Source organism: Salvelinus namaycush, chromosome 36 (assembly GCF_016432855.1).
Source record: "Salvelinus namaycush isolate Seneca chromosome 36, SaNama_1.0, whole genome shotgun sequence".
In the NCBI taxonomy this organism is placed as follows: domain Eukaryota; kingdom Metazoa; phylum Chordata; class Actinopteri; order Salmoniformes; family Salmonidae; genus Salvelinus; species Salvelinus namaycush.
This window is the reverse complement of record NC_052342.1, coordinates 8,253,094-8,272,760: the sequence shown is the minus strand read 5'-3', so window position 1 is coordinate 8,272,760 and position 19,667 is coordinate 8,253,094. Positions and strand designations below refer to the sequence as shown.

At 44.6% G+C, this 19,667-nt stretch overlaps 1 protein-coding gene across 1 annotated transcript in view; it reads right to left on the bottom strand.

Moving 5' to 3' along the window:
- The window catches only part of LOC120030423 (solute carrier family 2, facilitated glucose transporter member 4-like), a 36,163-nt gene extending 25,282 nt beyond the window's left edge, over nucleotides 1–10,881 (bottom strand). Inside the window, exons 1-2 of the mRNA XM_038975821.1 lie at nucleotides 10,849–10,881; nucleotides 7,132–7,227 (exon numbers count right to left, since the gene is read on the bottom strand). Of these exons, the coding sequence (XP_038831749.1) occupies nucleotides 7,132–7,227; nucleotides 10,849–10,881 (129 nt within the window). The remainder of the gene's footprint in view (nucleotides 1–7,131; nucleotides 7,228–10,848) is intronic.
- Nucleotides 10,882–19,667: the final 8,786 nt, after the last annotated feature.

Genomic DNA, 19,667 nt, shown 5'->3' with positions numbered 1-19,667 from the left:
GCCCACAAGACACCGGACACGCTGTCTGCCATCTGATCTGCCCGGCACAGTTGAAACCGGGATTCCCTTTTCCAGCGTGCCACTGGCCATTGAAAGTGAGTATTTGCCCACTGAAGTCAGTTACAACGCTGAACTACAGTCAGGTCAAGACCCTGGTGAGGACGACGAGCACACAGTGCATTCGGAAAGTATTCAGACCCCTTGACTTTTTCCACATTTTGTTACGTTACAGCCTTATTCTAAAATTGATTAAATTTATTAATTGATTAAAACAGTTTTTTAAAAATATATTTTTTAATTGAAAATAAAAACCGCAAATGTTATTTATCACATGCTCCGAATACAACAGGTGTAGACCTTTGTCTTGCTCACATTGAGGGAGAGGTTGTTGTCCTGGCACCACACTGCCAGGTCTATGACCTCCTCCCTATAGGCTGTCTCATTGTTGTCGCTGATCAGGCCTACCACTGTGTCGTCAGCAAACTTAATGTTGGAGTCGTGTTTGACCACGCAGTCGTGGGTGAACAGGAAGTACAGGAGGGGACTAAGCACGCACCCCTGAGGGGCGCCAGTGTTGCGGATCAGTGTGGCAGATGTGTTGTTGCCTACCCTTACAACCTGGGGGAGGCCCGTCAGGAAGTCCAGGATCCAATTGCAGAGAGATGTGTTTAGTCCCAGGGTCCTTAGCTTAGTGATGAGCTTTGTGGGCACTATGGTGTTGAATGCTGAGCTGAAGTCAATGAACACCATTCTCACATAGGTGTTCCTTTTGTCCAGGTGGGAAAGGGCAGAGTTGAGTGCGATTGAGAATGCGTCATCTGTGGATCTGTTGGGGCGGTATGCAAATTGGAGTGGGTCTAGGGTTTCCGGGATGATGGTGTTTCTTATAAGCGTCCAGATTAGTGTTCCGCTCCTTGAAAGAGGCAGCTCTAGCCTTTAGCCTGGTGCGGTTCACTGTAATCCATGGCTTCTGGTTGGGATATGTATGTATGGTCACTTTTAGGACAACGTCGTCGATACACCTATTGATAAAGCCGGCAACTGAGGTGGTATACTTCTCAATGCCATTGGATGAATCCCGGAACAAATTCCAGTCTGTGCTAGCAAAACAGTCCTGTAGTGCGCGTCATTCCGTATCATTCCGTATTGAGCGAGTCACTGGTACTTCCTGATTTAGTTTTTGCTTGTACGCAGGAATCAGGAGGATAGAATTATGGTCAGATTTGCCAAATGGATGGCGAGGGAGAGCTTTGTATGTGTCTCTGTGTGTGCAGTAAAGGTGGTCTAGAGTTTTTTTTCCCCTTTAGTTGCACATGTGACATGCTGGTCGAAATTTGGTAAAATGGATTTAAGTTTTCTTGCATTAAAGTCCCCGGCCACTAGGAGTGCCACTACTAGATGTGCATTTTCTTGTTTGCTTATGGCCTTATACAGCTCGTTGAGTGTGGTCTTAGTGCCAGCATTGGTTTGTGGTGGTAAATAGACAGTTTTGAATAATATAGATGACAACTCTCTTGGTAGATAGTGTGGTCTACAGCTTATCATGAGGTACTCTACCTCAGGCGAGCAATACCTCGAGACTTCTTTAAAATTAGAAATCGCGCACCAGCTGTTATTTACAAATAGACACACATCCCACCCCTCGTCTTACCAGACATAGCTTCTCTGTCCTGCCGATGCACGGAATACCCAGCCAGCTCTATAGCATCCGTTCAGCCACGACTCAATGAAACATAAGATATTATAGTTTTTAATGTCCCGTTGGTAGGATGGTCTTAATCGTAGATCATGCATTCTATTTTCCAGTGTTTGCACGTTGGCCAATAGTACGGATGGTAGTGGCGGTTTACTCATACATAAGTATTCAGACCCTTTACTCAGTACTTTGTTGAAGCACCTTTGGCAGGGATTACAGCCTAGAGTCTTCTTGGGTATGAATTTGGGGAGTTTCACCCATTCTTCTCTGCACAGCTATTTTCAGGTCTCTCCAGAGATGTTCGATCGGGTTCAAGTCGGGCTCTGGCTGGGCCACACAAGGACATTCAGAGACTTCTCTCGAAGGCACTCCTGCATTGACTTGGCTGTGTGCTTAGGGTCACTGTCCTGTTGGAAGGTGAACCTTCGCCCTAGTCTGAGGTCCTGAGGGCTCTGGACCAGGTTTTCATCAAGGATCTCTCCGTACTTTGCTCCATTCATCTTTCCCTCGATCCTGACTAGTCTCCCAGTCACTGCAGCTGAAAAACATCCCCACAGCACCACCATGCTTCACCTTAGTGATGGTGCCAGGTTTCCTCCAGACATGACGCTTAGCATTCAGGTCAAAAAGTGAAATCTTAGTTTCATCAAACCAAAGAATCTTGTTTCTCATGGTATGAGTCCTTTAGGTGCCTTTTGGCAAAATCCAAGCGGGCTGTCATGTGCCTTTTACTGAGGGGTGGCTTCCATCTGGCCACTCTACCATAAAGGCGTGATTGGTGGAGTGCTGCAGAGATGCTCTCCCATCTCCACAGAGGAACTCTAGAGCTCCGTCAGAGTGACCATTGGGTTCTTGGTCACTTCCCTCCAATGAAGTTGCAGAAACATGTCAAGGATGGTCAATGGAAACAGGATGCGCCTGAGCTCAATTTCGAGTCTCATAGCAAAGGATCTGAAGACTTATGTAAATAAGGTATTTCTGTTTTTTATTTATAATACATTTGCACAAATTTCTAAAAACCTGTTTTTGATTCCTCATTATGGGTTATTGTGTGTAGATTGATGAGATTATTATTATTTTTTAATCCATTTTAGAATAAGGCCGTAATTTAACAAAATGTGGAAAAAGTTAAGGGATCTGAATACTTTCCGAATGCACTGTTCGTAGCCCATGTATCTGATGATGTCTGTCCCAAAAAAAGTATGATATGCCATACTCCTTTTTGTCCAGACAGCATCAGATACATGGTCTACACATACTGAGGCAGAGGAGCGCTGTTTCGCTCGCTCGGATGCTTTATCTGAGATTGATGGTGCTTTCTATCGGCGCGGGTCTCGGTCAAATAAATGATCAATATTTCAAATTTTCAACCTCATGGTGCCATGGCAACAGTATGCATGTTTTAGTCATCCTAAAGGTATTAATTCCCAGATCAGCTCTTAAATTCCCAGATCAGCTCGTATGTGATAACTTTTTAGTTCCTTAAATGTGCTGAGAATGTTCCAAAGCCAAGCGACTATCATGCACCATTCCCAGAAAGTTGAGGGAACGTTTTATTCAAAACCACCATAGGACGGGCCTCCCGGGTGGCGCAGTGGTCTAGGGCACTGCATCGCAGTGCTAACTGCGCCACCAGAGTCTCTGGGTTCGCGCCCAGGCTCTGTCGCAGCCGGCCGCGACCGGGAGGTCCGTGGGGCGACGCACAATTGACATAGCGTCGTCCGGGTTAGGGAGGGTTTGGCCGGTAGGGATATCCTTGTCTCATCGCGCTCCAGCGACTCCTGTGGCGGGCCGGGCGCAGTGCGCGCTAACCAAGGGGGCCAGGTACACGGTGTTTCCTCCGACACATTGGTGCGGCTGGCTTCCGGGTTGGAGGCGCGCTGTGTTAAGAAGCAGTGCGGCTTGGTTGGGTTGTGCTTCGGAGGACGCATGGCTTTCGACCTTCGTCTCTCCCAAGCCCGTACGGGAGTTGTAGCGATGAGACAAGATAGTAATTACTAGCGATTGGATACCACGAAAATTGGGGAGAAAATGGGATAAAAAAATAAAAAAATAAAAAAATAAAAAAACACCATAGGACAACCACACTCTCACAAAGTTCTAAGAAATATATGCTTCTCAGAACATTATGTGCTAGCTGGGTTGTTCATGCAGGAGCTACAGACTCCAGTAGAAAGAGCTTAGCCAACTGTCTTCCATGATGAAAAGGCAAGATGGAGCTAACAGATATGGCAGCTCTGCTTCTAGTTCCTAAGCAACTTTGCAGTATTTAGTTATTTCTTACATTATTAGCCCAGAATAGTTTTTGTGTTATTACATACAGCCGGAAAGAACTTTGGTATATCAGAGCGGCAGTAACTCACCAGCATTACGACCAGGAATACAACTTTTCCAAATTGGATCATTTGTTCGTACCCCCCAGGGCAATTAAACTTATTCCAGAGGCTGCTCCAAAACACAGCCGGCGGAGAAGAGGTATTCAGAGTAGACTTCTAGTCCGACTCGGTAGGCGGGCACACCATCCACCGCTTCCGAGTATATTACTCGCTAATGTTCAGTCTCTGGATAATAAAGTAGACGAGCTCAGGGCTAGGATCTCCTTCCAGAGAGACATCAGGGATTGTAACATACTCTGTTTCACGGAAACATTGTTCTCTCGGTATATAATGTCCCAGTTCATACTGCCAGCTGGGTTCTCAGTACATCGCACAGATATGAATAAAGAACTCTCCGGGAAGAAGAAAGGCGGGGGTGTATGTTTCATAATTAACTACTCATGGTGTGATTGTGATAACATACAGAAACTCAAGTCCTTTTGTTCACCCGACCTAGAATACCTCACAATCAAATGCCGACCATATTTTTACCTCCCAAGATAATTCTCTTATAGTCACAGCGTGTATATACCCCCTCAAGCCGATACCACTACGGCCCTCAAAGAACTACACTGGACTTTATGCAAACTGGAAACCACATATCCTGAGGACGCATTTATTGTAGCTGGGGATTTTAACAAAGCTAATTTGAGGAAAACGCTACCGAAGATCTATCAACACATTGATGGTAGTACTCAAATAACATTGACAAATACACAGACAAGGTGACTGAGTTAATCAGGAAGTGTATAGGAGATGTTGTACCCACTGTAACTATTAAAACCTACCCAAACCAGAAACCGTGGATAGATGGCAACATTCACGCAAAACTGAAAGCGTGAACCACAGCATTTAACCATGGCAAGGTGACTGGGAATATGGCAGAATACAAACAGAGTAGTTATTCCCTCCATAAGGCAATCAAACAGACAAAATGTCAGTACAGAGACAAAGTGTAGTCACAATTCAAAGGCTCAGACACAAGACGTATGTGGCAGGGTCTACAGACAATCACGGACTACAGAGAGAAAACCAGCTACTTCGCGGATACCAACGTTTTGCTTCCGGACAAGCTAAACACCTTCTTTGCCCACTTTGAGGATAACATAGTGCCACCGACGTGGCCCACTACCAAGGACTGTGTGTTCTCCTTCTCGGTAGCCGTCTTGAGTAAGACGTTAAAGCTTGTTAACCCTCCCAAAGCTGCTAGCCCAGACGGCATCCCTAGCCGCGTCCTCAGACAATGCGCAGACCAGCTGGCTGGAGTGTTTACGGACATATTCAATCTTTCCCTATCCCAATCTGCTGTCCCCACTTGCTTCAAGATGTCCACCATTGTTCCTGTACCCAAGAAAGCAAAGGTAACTGAACTAAATTACTATTGCACCGTAACACTCACTTCTGTCATCATGAAGTGCTGTGAGAGGCTAGTTAAGGATCATATCACCTCTACCTTACCTGACATCCTAGACCCACTTCAATTTGCTTACCGCCCTAATAGATCCACAGACGATGATCGCCATCGGGCTGCACACTGCGCTATTCCATCTGGACAAGAGGAATACCTATGTAAGAATGCTGTTCATTGACTATAGCTTAGCATTCAACACCATAGTATCCTCCAAACTCATCATTAAGCTCGGGGCCCTGGGTCTGAACCTCGCCCTGTGATGGGCCGCCCCCAGGTGGTGAAGGTAGGAAAGAACACCTCCACTTCACTGATCCTCAACACAGGGGCCCCACAAGGGTGTGTGCTCAGCCCCCTCCTGTACTCCATGTTCGCCACGCATGCCTCCACCTCAATCATCAAGTTTGCAGACGGCACAACAGTAGTAGGCCTGGTTACCAACAATGACGAGACAGCCTACAAGGAGGAGGTGAGGGCCCTGGGAGTGTGGTGCCAGGAAAATAACCTCTCACTCAATGTAAACAAAACAAAGCAGCTGATCGTGGACTTCAGGAAACAGCAAAGGGAGCACGCCACTATCCACATCGACGGGACCACAGTGGAGAAGGTGGAAAGCTTCAAGTTCCTCGGCGTAAACATCACTGACAATCTGAAATGGCTAACCCACACAGACAGTGTGGTGAAGGCGCAACAGCGTCTCTTCAACCTCAGGAGACTGAAGAAAATTTGCCTTGGCCCCTAAATCCCTAACAAACTTTTACAGTTGCACAATTGAGAGCATCCTTTCGGGCTGTATCACCGCCTGGTACGGCAACTGCACCGCCCACAACCACAGGGCTCTCCAGAGGGTGGTGCGGTGTGCCCAACGCATCACCGGGGGCAAACTACCTGCTCTCCAGGACACCTACAGCACCCGATGTCACAGGAAGATCATCAAGGACATCAACCACCTGGGCCACGGCCTGTTCACCCCGCTATCATCTAGAAGTCGAGGTCAGTACATGTGCATCAAAGCTGGGACCGAGAGACTGAAAAACAGCTTCTATCTCAAGGCTATCAGACCGTTAAATCGACATCACTAGTCGGCTTCCTCCCGGTTACGCAACCCTTCACCTTAGAGGCTGCTGCCCTATATAAATTACATGGAATCACTGGCTACTTTTATAATGGAACACTAGTCATTTTAATAATGTTTAAATAATGTTTACATACTGCTTTACTCATCTCATATGTATATACTGTATTCTATTCTACTGTATTTTAGTCAATGCCACTCCAACATTGCTTGATCTAATATTTATATATTTCTTAATTCCATTCTTTAACTTTTAGATGTCTGTGTATTGTTGTGATTGTTAGATACTACTGCACTGTTGGAGCTAGGAACACAAGCATTTCGCATGTGTATGTCACCAATAACATTTGATTTGATACCAAACATGCCCCCTGACAACATTCTAATTGGGATTCTATTCGAATTTAACGGTCTTGAATGTACTGTAACCTTTGGTGCCAAAGTGGGCCTGATTTTGCCAGAATCTGTATATCTATGGCACTGGTTAAAGGGAAAACTAGTATGGTTCTGGAGATAATAAATATGAGGTTAAAAAGTGGTGGAATTTCCCTTTAATGAAATTGCAAGTTGGTCTTACCTTCTGAGGTGCATTGATGACGCCGATATTGTATCCAAACTGAAAGGAGCCCAATACAGCAGTGAACACTGAGAGAGCAAGGGTTCCAGTCACTGTCTGTAGTGGACACACACAAGAGGAAGACAACACCTCTGTTATTATGGTGAAATTGTGTGGTTGCTTGCAGAGCCATATATTTAGATTTAAATATGTGTCTCTGGTTGTTCATAAAGGGAAACAAGGACTGTGGGATTGTGCCCATTGGAGAGGGATATAGAGCGGATGGATAACCTAGAAAGGCATGGTTTGTTGCAAAAACAACCTAACCCCCCCAGACACACACGCAACAGCCTCTCTAATATCCACTATTTATAACTGTGATACCAATGAGAAAGGATCTTTCTAGCTGTGTCCAGGACTTAACTGTGTATCGTGTGATTGGGTGACTGAACGCTGAGTTCCATCCTAGTTCCCGTCTAGGTTGAAGATTACAATATATATATACAGTATATAAAGCCCACAGGCACCTGTTGCCATGGTGACTGACAGCTTGGGGCTCTGGGAGAGACTGACCAGGCTTTCCTAGTGCTTACATCTGTTTACCTTCAACACAGCAAGCTGACTGGCTCCAGCAGCCATCCCAACATACCACTGAATTCACAATAGTTAAACATGACTGGCTCCAGCAGCCATCCCAACATACCACTGAATTCACAATAGTTAAACATGGGCTGTAATGCACAGTTACTTAGTTCTTATCCGATATTAACTAGATAGGGTTAACAGTTTTCTTCTCCAAAAATGTTATCAATATGTTATGTTATTAATGAAAACATATACATGGTGTTCACTGTTATGTTTTATCTAAACTATACAAGACTCTGCAAAGCATTTCCCCTCTGAGGACATCATTCTATTCTATTCTGAAAAATTGTAGAATGGTCCATTAATAAATGTCCCAATGTGTGTGCATATTACATTAGAATCCTACACCTGGTTGAGTTTGTGTCGGAGGTGTGTCTGTCTGTGTTGCTGTGCCATGATGACCTTGCAGTGTTGAGTACCCAGACAGGGTGTGTTTTGTCAACATAAAAGCAAAACAAAGGTAAAGTGTGTGCATGTGTTTGTCTAAGCAGTGGCGTGAAGCAACAAAGTAAAAATACTTTGAAGTACTTAAGTTGTTTTTTGGAGTATCTGTACTTTACTTCTTATATTTTTGACAACTTTTACTTTTACTCCACTACATTCCTAAAGAAAATATGTACTTTTTACTCCCATATAGTTTCCCTGACACCAAAAAGTACTTGTTACATTTTGAATGCTTAGCAGGACAGGAAAATGGTACAATTTACACACTTATCAAGAGAGAACATGTGGTCATCCCTACTGCCTCTGATCTGGCGGACTAACTTAACACAAATGCTTAGTTTGTAAATGATTTCTGAGTGTGGCTCTGGCTATTCGTAAATAAAAAAGTAAATTGTGCAGTCTGGTTTGCTTAATATAATGAATTGATTTATAGTATTTACTTTCACTTTTGATACTTAAGTATATTTTAACAATTCCATTTGCATTTGATACTTAAGTACATTTAAAACCAAATAATTTTTGACTTTTACTCAAGTAGTATTTTACTGGGTGACTTTGCACTCTACTTGAGTAATTTTCTATTTAGTTTACTTTTACTCAAGTATGACAATTGGGTACTTTTTCAGCCACTGTGTGTGTGTGTGTGTTAGTGTTTGTGTTAAAAAGGCCCTTATAGACCATGATTGACCTGCCAACGAACCAATCCCTGCTCCCGTGTGTTACCTTGCTGGGGCCCGCCTACTGTGCGTGGCTAATCTGATAAAGTGAGGGATATGGTGTTTGTACTTGTTTGTGTGCTAGGCTAATAATTTGGTAACATGACCTGCCTAGCCTGCTACATGTTTGTAGCCCACTGCGATTCATAATGATGACTACATGGGGGCTGTTCAGTCTGATGCCATTGTCTCACACTTTGGCTCTTATTGTGCAGATATAGTGCATAATTAACTGGTATAATTGTATGCTACAATGATGGTGCCTTTCCCAAATGTTGGTTATTTCCAGGCCCACTGCTTGATCTGAGTCATATAGCATACCTGGCTAATGCTAGCTTCAGACCCTACCTGGGTCTGTTTACTATTTAACCATAATGTTTGTGATTCAGGCACTGCAATATTATGCATGTTTTATCTTTATAGTGTGCAATTGAGAACATTATTTAGTTTAACTTGTGATACAGTAGTGAGTATACATGTAAGCCTAATTGCCTTGTATAGCCTAACTTTTCATGTTTCATTTAGATTTCCATTTCTCTTTCCTCCTAGAAACCACACACCCTGTTGAATAAGTACCCAAAGTGAAATGGAGTGCCTTGTGGTGACAAAAAAAACTGTCCTGACAGCCTTTGGGCTCTGTTGCCCGACATCCCTGTGGTCCTTCACACATCCCTGAATCTAGTGTTTAGTAGAGGTTGTCCAGACACGTCCTGTTTTTTGTGTGCCCGAGAGACCCACATTGTACAAAAAAAAGAACCTAAGGGTCGTGTTCCATTTCACGTCATAGAATGGGCTTTACAACATTTCAACTGCAGCCTGCATATGTAGAACATATTGGGAAATACATATTGGGAAAGAAATGGGCTGATGTTAAGACATTGTTTTCATTGTCTCCAATTCTCTGAAGTGCATTTTCTTGATGTTCTTTTCTATTTTGCCACAAACTATGAGCAGGAAGAAAAATACAAAGATGCTGCAATTCTGATTATATTCTTGAATATATGTACTAGTTTAATAGTGTTTTTAGTATGAGCTGTGTGGTATGTAACACAAACCGGTGGAACTGGGTCACCTACCAACCCATATTCATCTCAGCCCTGACCTGTAAGCTGGTATCTCCTGGTCAAGGTCACTATAGGACAAATAAGGGCTCACATGTTTTGACAATCTTCCTGAAAGTAGAACGTTTGTTAGAGCCATATATTTAGAGGGTCTGGCCTACTTTTAGAATGTGAAAGTCTAATTTTAGACATTCAGTTACATAGCATTATTTAAATATTCCCCATGTAACGTTATTGGGGTTCTAAATGTAAATGCTCACAATGCCGATTCTGATGGATGAATAGCAATTGCTATAATTATTCTAATAGCACGTTTCATTCGCGAAAATTAGTTTAGATTTTTAATATTCCATATCTCACTGACAGTTGTCTGTATTCTGATTTCACATCTCAACATTTCACAGCTGCAAAGTGGTATTAGGCTAAAGTTAGTCACCATTTTCTCAGATTACATAAATTTTTCAAAGGCGTTCATATGAACCAGTCATTTCGTCAGGTGTGGAAGAGTCATCCCTCGCCTGAGATAAGAAAGTGAAAGGGGATGAGAACGAAGAGATAAAGAGGCAACTTTTAGCTGGGTGGAGATATGAATTAGCCTATTGTAAAAGTTCTTAATGGATCTCTAAAACATGGATTACAAAATGTAAACAATGTATGTATTTAATGGATATGTATACTTTAATAGACTTTTTATAAACAAAATATACATTTTCATTCACACATGCAAAGACATGGGTTAGGCTCCTGAAAATCGGTCTCAATAGGCTATAACCTATGCGTAAATTCTACTTCATGCATCAGAGGCTACTCGTTGTTAGTGAGCATGAAAACATTTCATATTTTCTTATAAAAACGAGTAATGTTGACAATACCTCCACTCCAAGTTGCTGAAACCCAGGAGGCATGGCTTTGACCGCGCGAGACACCAATTACAGTCCGTGACAGTTGTCCCGCTCCCCCACGCGCACTCCCAACTGGACACGACGTGAAAAACCTCACTTGGAATATGGACAATAAGCCTAGCACTTGTATTAAATGTTGACCGGTAAAGTCAAATCCAAGACAAGAATTGAAACACAAGTGAAAAGCGACAAAGTTGCAATAGTTCAAAAGTTTTAACTCTGCGTCTCCTCGCTTTGAAGTTTGTGGCGAGTCCGGGTCTACCTTGGATAGAATGACATTGGCGCACACCTCTCTTGGTATTTTCTAAATGAGAGAGGGAGGGGTGACTGGAGGGAGTTTCAGCGGTCACAGAGGTCGTCTTTTGCGGCAAGATGAAAGCAGGAGCTGTATTGACCTTATTCACCATTGGCTGAAGTCAAGAGGAGTGTTATCTGTACACAGAACGGCCACTGTGATTCCTACTAGGTTTGCACTGTGGCCCTTTCAGATTCCATAAGTCGCCTTTTAAATATTGGACATATGTAAGTATGTGAAAAAGGACCAATCATGTGATGAATCATCCAGTTGTTAAAAGCACTATAAAAAGTGCAGTAGGCTAGTTGGTCTAATTTTTAAGTATTCCCTCACTCTTATTAAACCTTATGTGACATTTTGCACCACCAAGAAGAGTGGTTACAATTGGATGAAATACAATTGAAGAGGATATTTCATTTTATTGATTAGATTGATACCTGGCAGAAAAAATGTAAATCTATGAAAAAGGGACTGCCCAGATTTGTTGGCCACTGCGCTGCAGGGAATTACCTGCAAAGGTTGAACGCCTGGACTGTTGGAGATGATATGGAACTCAAGCCAATGTCCATCACCACCAATCTGGACTTATGACTCAACACTTCTTCCGGACAGCCTGGGGCTTGTCTCCATTGGACTGGCTCCCATTGTCTGTCTTTTCTGCAGTCCTAAATTCTTTTGCTGTTTTAGAACACATGCCAAAGGGGTCATGCTCCCCACCAGTACACTGCAGCGAGCTCACCCCATCCACTACAACCCCACCCCCCCAAAATATGAATTCCCAAGGCAACAGGTGGGCCCTAAATTGGGAACATACCACTTGGGGACATACCACTTGGGGACAGCAAGCAGGTGTGGATTAGGAGGTGTGCCTCAGAAGGGGTGGTGAGGGGCAAGGTAAGACCTGCCAAAAACACAATGGAAAAATGTCTGGTCTAGACACAATCCAACTTGCGCTCTCCCTCACCCCCTGTGAACACACCCCCAACTCACACCACTCTCTCTTCCTCCTCACCCCTCCCCTCCCTCCATTCATCCCTCCCCCTCCCTTTATCTACTCTGATCTAAGGCACAGATTGAGAAAGAGGGGCTGAACCTGACACCACCTTCCAAAGCCAGGGCCCCAGGCCAGTGAGTCATGTGTATGGCCCACACTAAATGAGGAAGAAACTCTATACCAGGAGAACAGTGGCCCAAGGACTCCAAACCACTAGACCACATAGCATGAGGGTATTAGGCATCCATGGACAGACACGCTGATGTATAATACCTGTTAAAACCAACTGAACTAGCCCAAACAAAGAGAAACTCTAGTTGTGAGTGTCAAAAATATATAGGGGGATGATGCACACACATATACACATCAGTGCTTAATTTGTAAATCAGGTGGTGCCGGAACAAAAAGTGTGCAGGAGAGGAGGGTGACCTGGGGCTCTCTGAGGTACTGGAAAATCACCTTCATAATAAAGCATTTGTCACGTTCCTGACCTGTTTTCTCTTGTTTTGTATGTGTTTATTGGTCAGGGCGTGAGTTTTGGGTGGGCAGTCTATGTTTTCTGTTTCTATGTTGGTTTTGGGTTGCCTGGTATGGCTCTCAATCAGAGGCAGGTGTTTGACGTTTCCTCTGATTGAGAGTCATATTAAGGTAGGTTGTTCTCACTGTTTGTTTGTGGGTGGTTGTCTCCTGTGTCTGTATGTATGTTCGTGCCACACGGGACTGTAGCGTTGGTTTTGTAGTCTGTACCTGTTTCGTGCGTTCTTCGTGTATTTGTAGTTCTCATGTTTTAGGTCAGTCTACGTCGTTTTGTTGTTTTGTATTTACCAAGTGTTTTTCGTGTTCGTCTTCATCTTTAAATAAATCTATTATGTCATCATACCTCGCTGCACATTGGTCTTCCGATCCCTCTCTCCTCTCCTCGTCCGAGGAGGAGGAGGAATTAGAGTTTCGTTACAGCATTGCATGCATTGCATATCATCACATTTGTGTAGTGGTCTAGACTAGTGTCGTGACTTTAGTTTCATTAATCTCATGACTGTTATTTATCTAATCAACTAACTATGTTTAATTGTTACCCGATTAAATTAATCATGTAACAATTAACTCATTAGGATCTGGGGCACCACGAGAGCGGTTCTTTAAAGAGTTATCATCTCCCAAATTAAACTCTAAAAGGTCTTTACCAATTATATCCATAAACACTTATTAATCATAACCTCGTATCATATCATCATTCTGAACAGTCGTAACCTCCTGCATCTGCAAAAACCCCAGCCTTGCATTTGATTCAGTTTCACACACATTGGTTTCATTATTTATTTACTATCTAACTAAATGGTAACACAGGAATAATTAATACATTAGAAACAGGTCCCTAGCGGACTGACACAATATGGCGGCTTGTTACAAAAGACATGGATATGGCAAGAGACAGAGACACTTAATGTTGGTACTTTAGAAACCTCTCATAGTAATCATATACTTGCACATGAACCGCCACCCGTGTGGAGTAAGAAATCATGAATTTATGTCTTGGTTCTTTGTGTATTTCTGTCGGAACCAGTCCTTCTTGGAAAGGGTGTTGGGCCTTTTCGTGACACGCTTGTAAGGCTCTGATTGTCCAAAAGGGGTCCCCACCCATCTCATACTGTTGCTCTCCTCTGCAGTCTCCCGGCATCCGTTGACCCGCTATGTAGTCCCGAAAAGAACTACAGAGCTCACTCTGCTTCCACTCGCTCTGGAAGATGATTCTTTGAAGATAGGCTAGCCAGCAGTGTTGATGGTTCTCAGTGGGGTGATGAGAGTAGCGCATTACGGTGATTTGAGAAGAGTAGTAGAATGGTCCCACTTAAATTCCCTTTTTCTAGATAAATCAGCCATACCAGTGATTGTCTGGGATGTGACTCATTTCTACCTCGTGTTGAGATTTTGGACTTCAAACCACTTTGGACGTGAGCTGCAGCTCGACACCTCTCTGGTCTGATATGTTAATTCTTAACCCATCGTTTTATACAGTTTGTTCAAAAGGAGCGGTTCGTGAGGCTGACACGCTCTCTGACCTCACTCAAGGGGGCGGTGACTACTTACTTGTACAAAGTTATAGAAACAATTTCGCATCGGATGGACACTTCACACATACAGTGTGTGTACTTTTCAAGTAACAGTATTTCCATTTATAACCCTTTTTATGACATCACAAAATAACAACCAAACAACATTAGTGGTCTTTGGGTCTCCTCTGACCATTCCCCACATTGTCTGTTAGAAATATCTTTCCAGTATTTGCTTTAGAACGTGTTAAGAGTTTCGGCGGGAAAATGTCTGTGAAACAAAGGCACATTCCTGTGTGAATTTGGATAGGGAGATGGCTGAATGTTCATGTCCTTGATTTGCAACAGGGTTTGAGCTGTCAACCCCCCGCCAGTTCCCTCCTCCCCCCTCTGTGGGCGGGAGAGGGTCTGGTTGAAGTAATTTATTGCCAAGCTGATCTGACCTATTTGGATCCTTACAGGACAGTCATGACAGTAGAGTAGACTCGCTTGCAGAATTTTTTTTGTAGCCTAGGGCCTGGAAAAATTGGGCCTTTTTATAAATGCATTTCATGCAATTCTATGTAATTTTACATGACTGGAGACTTTAGCAGAATCTTATTTTAATAGCGCACAAATTATTTAAATGTGAGGCTATTTTGACACGGACAAACTGAGAATGTGAGATCATTAAAAAACGACCTCGTCTTGAATCCATCAATAGCCTAGGTGTGTGAAGGAAACATACATATTGTACAATATGAGGAGGAATTTATAGTCCTAAAAAGCTTTGCAGTTTCAATGACTCACCCAATTGCACACAGCTCACTCATCAGCGATGGTCGATGCGCTCGTGCCAAAAGCCTCTCTCTCGGTTTAGTTTACAAAAACAATGCTGTTCACTCAATAGGCCTATTTGGAAGTAGCCTCCAGAGAGAGAAGTATTTTTGTTTCAGCAGGAGCCATTTGCTTTCCAAACTGTGCTATCCCATGATTGTATTTGAAATATTGCAAAAGGCCTGTTTTGGCTGCATGCAGTTCACTGACAGATTTGCCACACGTTCCCAACTGTAGGCAATGCCTTGTGATTGGGCTACACACAATCCTAGCAAGGCTATTAAAAAAATATATATATAAAAAAAGTATATTGATCCTCAGTGGCTACTCCTGGTGTAGTCTTCTGAATGAGTTAATTTCTTTCTGAACAGACAGCAGTAATTCTAGAACTTTGGCAAATGTATTCCAATGTATCAGGGGTGCTGCAGCACCACCAGCATCCTTCCCATGGCTATGATTCTATAAGGAAATAAATGATGAAGTATGACTCTGGAGAGATGGTAGTTGCAGGCTCATGTCTAGCAGAGCAGAGAGGGAGAGAGATCATAGAAAGGGATTCTGGTTCTAAGAGAGATACGCACGCTTTTCTCACAAACCACAGCACCTGACACGAGTTGGTCTCTAGGCTATAATGTTGCGCAAATCATAAACCCGGGCTGGCCCAAGCCGAATCAATTCTTAGAATATCAGGCACGGGCTGAAAATCTATGTTTTCACATTAGGCCACATTTTTTTAGGGGGAAGAAGAATTACAGAGACAAATCGAATGAACTCTGAACACTTTCATTCAAATTTTTACATTGCAAACCGTGAAAATTATGTTTCATGTCACGAGAGGTACCGGATCCTGGCAAATAGGTTCCGGAACGAAACAGTCCAGAACTGAGGTGACGGATCCTGTTACGGCAGGATCCGTAACAAATTAAGCACTGACACATATACAATGTTTGGGTTGCCACTGCACATATCAGTTGTGTTGTCCCAAAATAGGAAGTGCCACCAATCAGAGAGCGTTATCTGAGGTTAAGTCACACTGCCACACCGACGCTCACAAACCATGTGCCTGACCCACCGTCAGTCAAACAGGTGATCTGCTGTGAGTCAGGCGACGTAAATACCATTCCTCTAATGACTCTCTCCCACTGTGTGTGTGTGTGTGTGTGTGTGTGTGTGTGTGTGTGTATTAGCAAAGGGGGGCTGCCAAAGTGCTAGTTCATAATCACGGTACAGTAATGTGAGTGACAGAAAACAGGTGTTGCATTATAGCCTCTCATGCATTCAACAAGTCTCAAGACTTAGAAAGCAATGGTGTCTAAATAGACGACTCTGGTTGTAGCTAGTTAGACTTGCGTATGCAACTACCTTCAGACCTGTAGAAGTTAGAGAAGGCATTGAGCAAACACACCTTTTCCTCTATTGTGCCATAAAGGCCTAGACCCCTTTGCAGAGACATGGTAGGTTATAGCTGACAATTGGGGAGAAAATACTAGTGTGAAGACCAACCTGAATCGCTAAATCAGTTACAGCAATGGAATATTTGGTAGCACTTTATAATAACTCCATTATATGTTCTACTAAGCTAAAATATGGAATTGTTTTAAGATCATGAAAACTCAGCAAAAAAAGAAACGTCCTCTCACTGTCAACTGTGTTTCTTTTCAGCAAACTTAACATGTGTAAATATTTGTATGAACATAACAAGATTTAACAACATGTAACAATTCTCGTGGGCTGAAGGAAGAGTGGACCAAGGTGCAGCGTTTAAAGTGTTCATAATTTAATCCAAAAACCAAATTGAACAAAAACAACAAACAGGAGAACGAAAGCGAAACAGTTCTGTCTGGTGCAGACACAAAAACAGAAAACAACTACCCACAAAACACAGGTGGGAAAAGGCTACCTAAGTATGGTTCTCAATCAGAGACAACGATAGACAGCTGCCTCTGATTGAGAACCACACCCGGCCAAACACACAGAAATAGAAAACATAAAACACACAACATAGAATGCCCCCCCCCCAAAGGTGCGGACTCCGGCCGCAAAACCTAAACCTATAGGGGAGGGTCTGGGTGGGCATCTATCCGCGGGGGCGGCTCTGATGCGGGACGTGGACCCCGCTCCACCTTAAGCTTGGCCCACTTATGTGGCGGGACCCTCGCCGCCGACCCCGGACTGGGGACCCTCGCAGCGGGCCCCGGACAGGAGGGAGACTCCGGCAGCTCCGGACAGGAGGGAGACTCCGGCAGCTCCGGACAGGAGGGAGACTCCGGCTGCTCCGAACTGAAGCCCGTCGCTGGAAGCTCCGGACTAGAGGGCATCGCTGGAGGCTCCGGACTAGAGGGCTTTGCTGGAGGCTCCGGACTAGAGGGCTTTGCTGGAGGCTCCGGACTAGAGGGCGTCGCTGGAGGCTCCGTACTGACGGGCGTCGCTGGAGGCCTCGTGCCATAACTCCTCACTGGAGGCTTCGTGCCATGTCTCACCACTGGAGGCTTCTTGCCAGGGATCATCACTGGAGGCTTCTTGCCATGGATCATCACTGGAGGCTTCGTGCCATGGATCATCACTGGAGGCTTCTTGCCATGGATCATCACTGGAGGCTTCGTGCCATGGATCATCACTGGAGGCTTCTTGCCATGGATCATCACTGGAGGCTTCTTACCATGGATCATCACTGGAGGCTTCGTGCCATGGATCATCACTGGAGGCTTCGTGCCATGGATCATCACTGGAGGCTTCGTGCCATGGATCATCACAGGAGGCTTCGTGCCATGGATCATCACTGGAGGCTTCGTGCCATGGATCATCACTGGAGGCTTCCTGCCATGGATCATCACTGGAGTGGAGAGACACACAGGAGGCCTGGCTCTGGGAGAAGGCACAGGACTCACCAGGCTGGGGAGACATGCAGGAGGGTTAGGGCTTAGCACAGGCACAGAACTCACCAGGCTGGGGAGACATGCAGGAGGCCTTGGCCGAGGCACCGGATGCACTGGGCCGTGGAGGCGCACTGGAGGTCTCGAGCAACGAGCCTGCACAACCTGTCCTGGCTGGATACCCCCTGTAGCTCGGCAAGTGCGGAGAGTTGGAACAGGCCGCACTGGGCTGTGCTGGCGAACTGGGGACACCGTGCGTAGGGCTGGTGCCGTATAACCCGGGCCAAGGAGACGCACTGGAGGCCAGATGCGCTGAGCCGGCATCATCCCTCCTGGCTCGATGCCCACTCTAGCCCGGCCGAGTCGAGGAGCTACGATGTAGCGCACCGGGCTATGCCTGCGCACTGCCTGCGCACTGGGGACACCTTGCGCATAACACGGTGCCTGCCCGGTCACTCTCTCGCCACGGTAAGCACGGGGAGTTGGCTCAGGTCTCCTACCTGACTCCGCCAGTCTCCCCGTGTGCCTCCCCCCCCAAAAAATGTCTGGGGCTGCCTCTTGTGCACGTTACATCAAGCCAATTCCTCGTATTCCTCGTAGTGTCGCCGCTCCACTCTAGCTGCCTCCAGCTCCTCTTTCCGACGGCGATACTCTCCCGGCTGTGCCCAGGGTCCCTTGCCGTCCAATATTTCCTCCCATGTCCAGGAGTCCATCCTTCCACACTGCTTGGTCCTTTGGTGGTGGGTAGTTCTGTAACGAACGTCGTCGGGAGAAGGAGAAGAGGACCAAGGTGCAGCGTGGTAAGTGTCCATATTACTTTTAATAAATACGAAACACTTGAACAAAAACCAACAAAACGACAAACGAACAGTTCTGCAAGGTATACACACAAAACAGAAAACAACTACCCACAAACACAGGTGGGAACAGGCTACCTAATATGGTTCTCAATCAGAGACAACGATAGACAGCTGCCTCTGATTGGGAACCATACCAGGCCAAACACATAGAAATACAAAACATAGAACAACATAGAACACCAGACATAGAATGCCCACCCAAACTCACGCCCTGACCAACCAAAATAGAGACATAAAAAGAATCTCTAAGGTCAGGGCGTGACACCTACTGTATGATAGCTAGCTAACGTTAGCCTGCCTAGCTGGAACTTCTGAAGAAGGAAAATATTTTATTACTACAATTTCCAAAAAGATAACCAAACAAAAACATATTTATGAGAGGTGTTTGTGCTGTCATGTGAATTAGTAGCACAATTTCTAACTTATTTGCATTAATTTTTACTTACACTTGTATGTTGACTTAACCTCTCCTTTAAGTGTTTGGACCGCATCCAATGAGACCACACATACTAGGCGCACTTGAACTCTCACGCCCAGCTCGGAGAGGTAGGCTACTGATTTCAGAAGGAACAAAACTCCACTACACCCAACGAAGATCAATGGGGAATCAGTCAATAGAGTGACAACAAATAAGTACCTGGGAATAGAAATAGACAAACAATGACTGTGCCTTTGCAAAGATAAAGAAATTGCAACAGAGAATGTTTTTTTACGCATACTGAACCATTTTAATGTCGACCGCCATAGCTTACAAATGGGGGTCTGCTGTACTGTTGTCACTCTGGTCTTGGCCTAACACGCCTGAAACCAATAATGAATGTTTCACTAAGATCCTAAATCTGAGTGGGGTGTGTTGTGTTGGGGCGCTACAGTGTCGTAGACCCCTAGGGGCAGTACGGG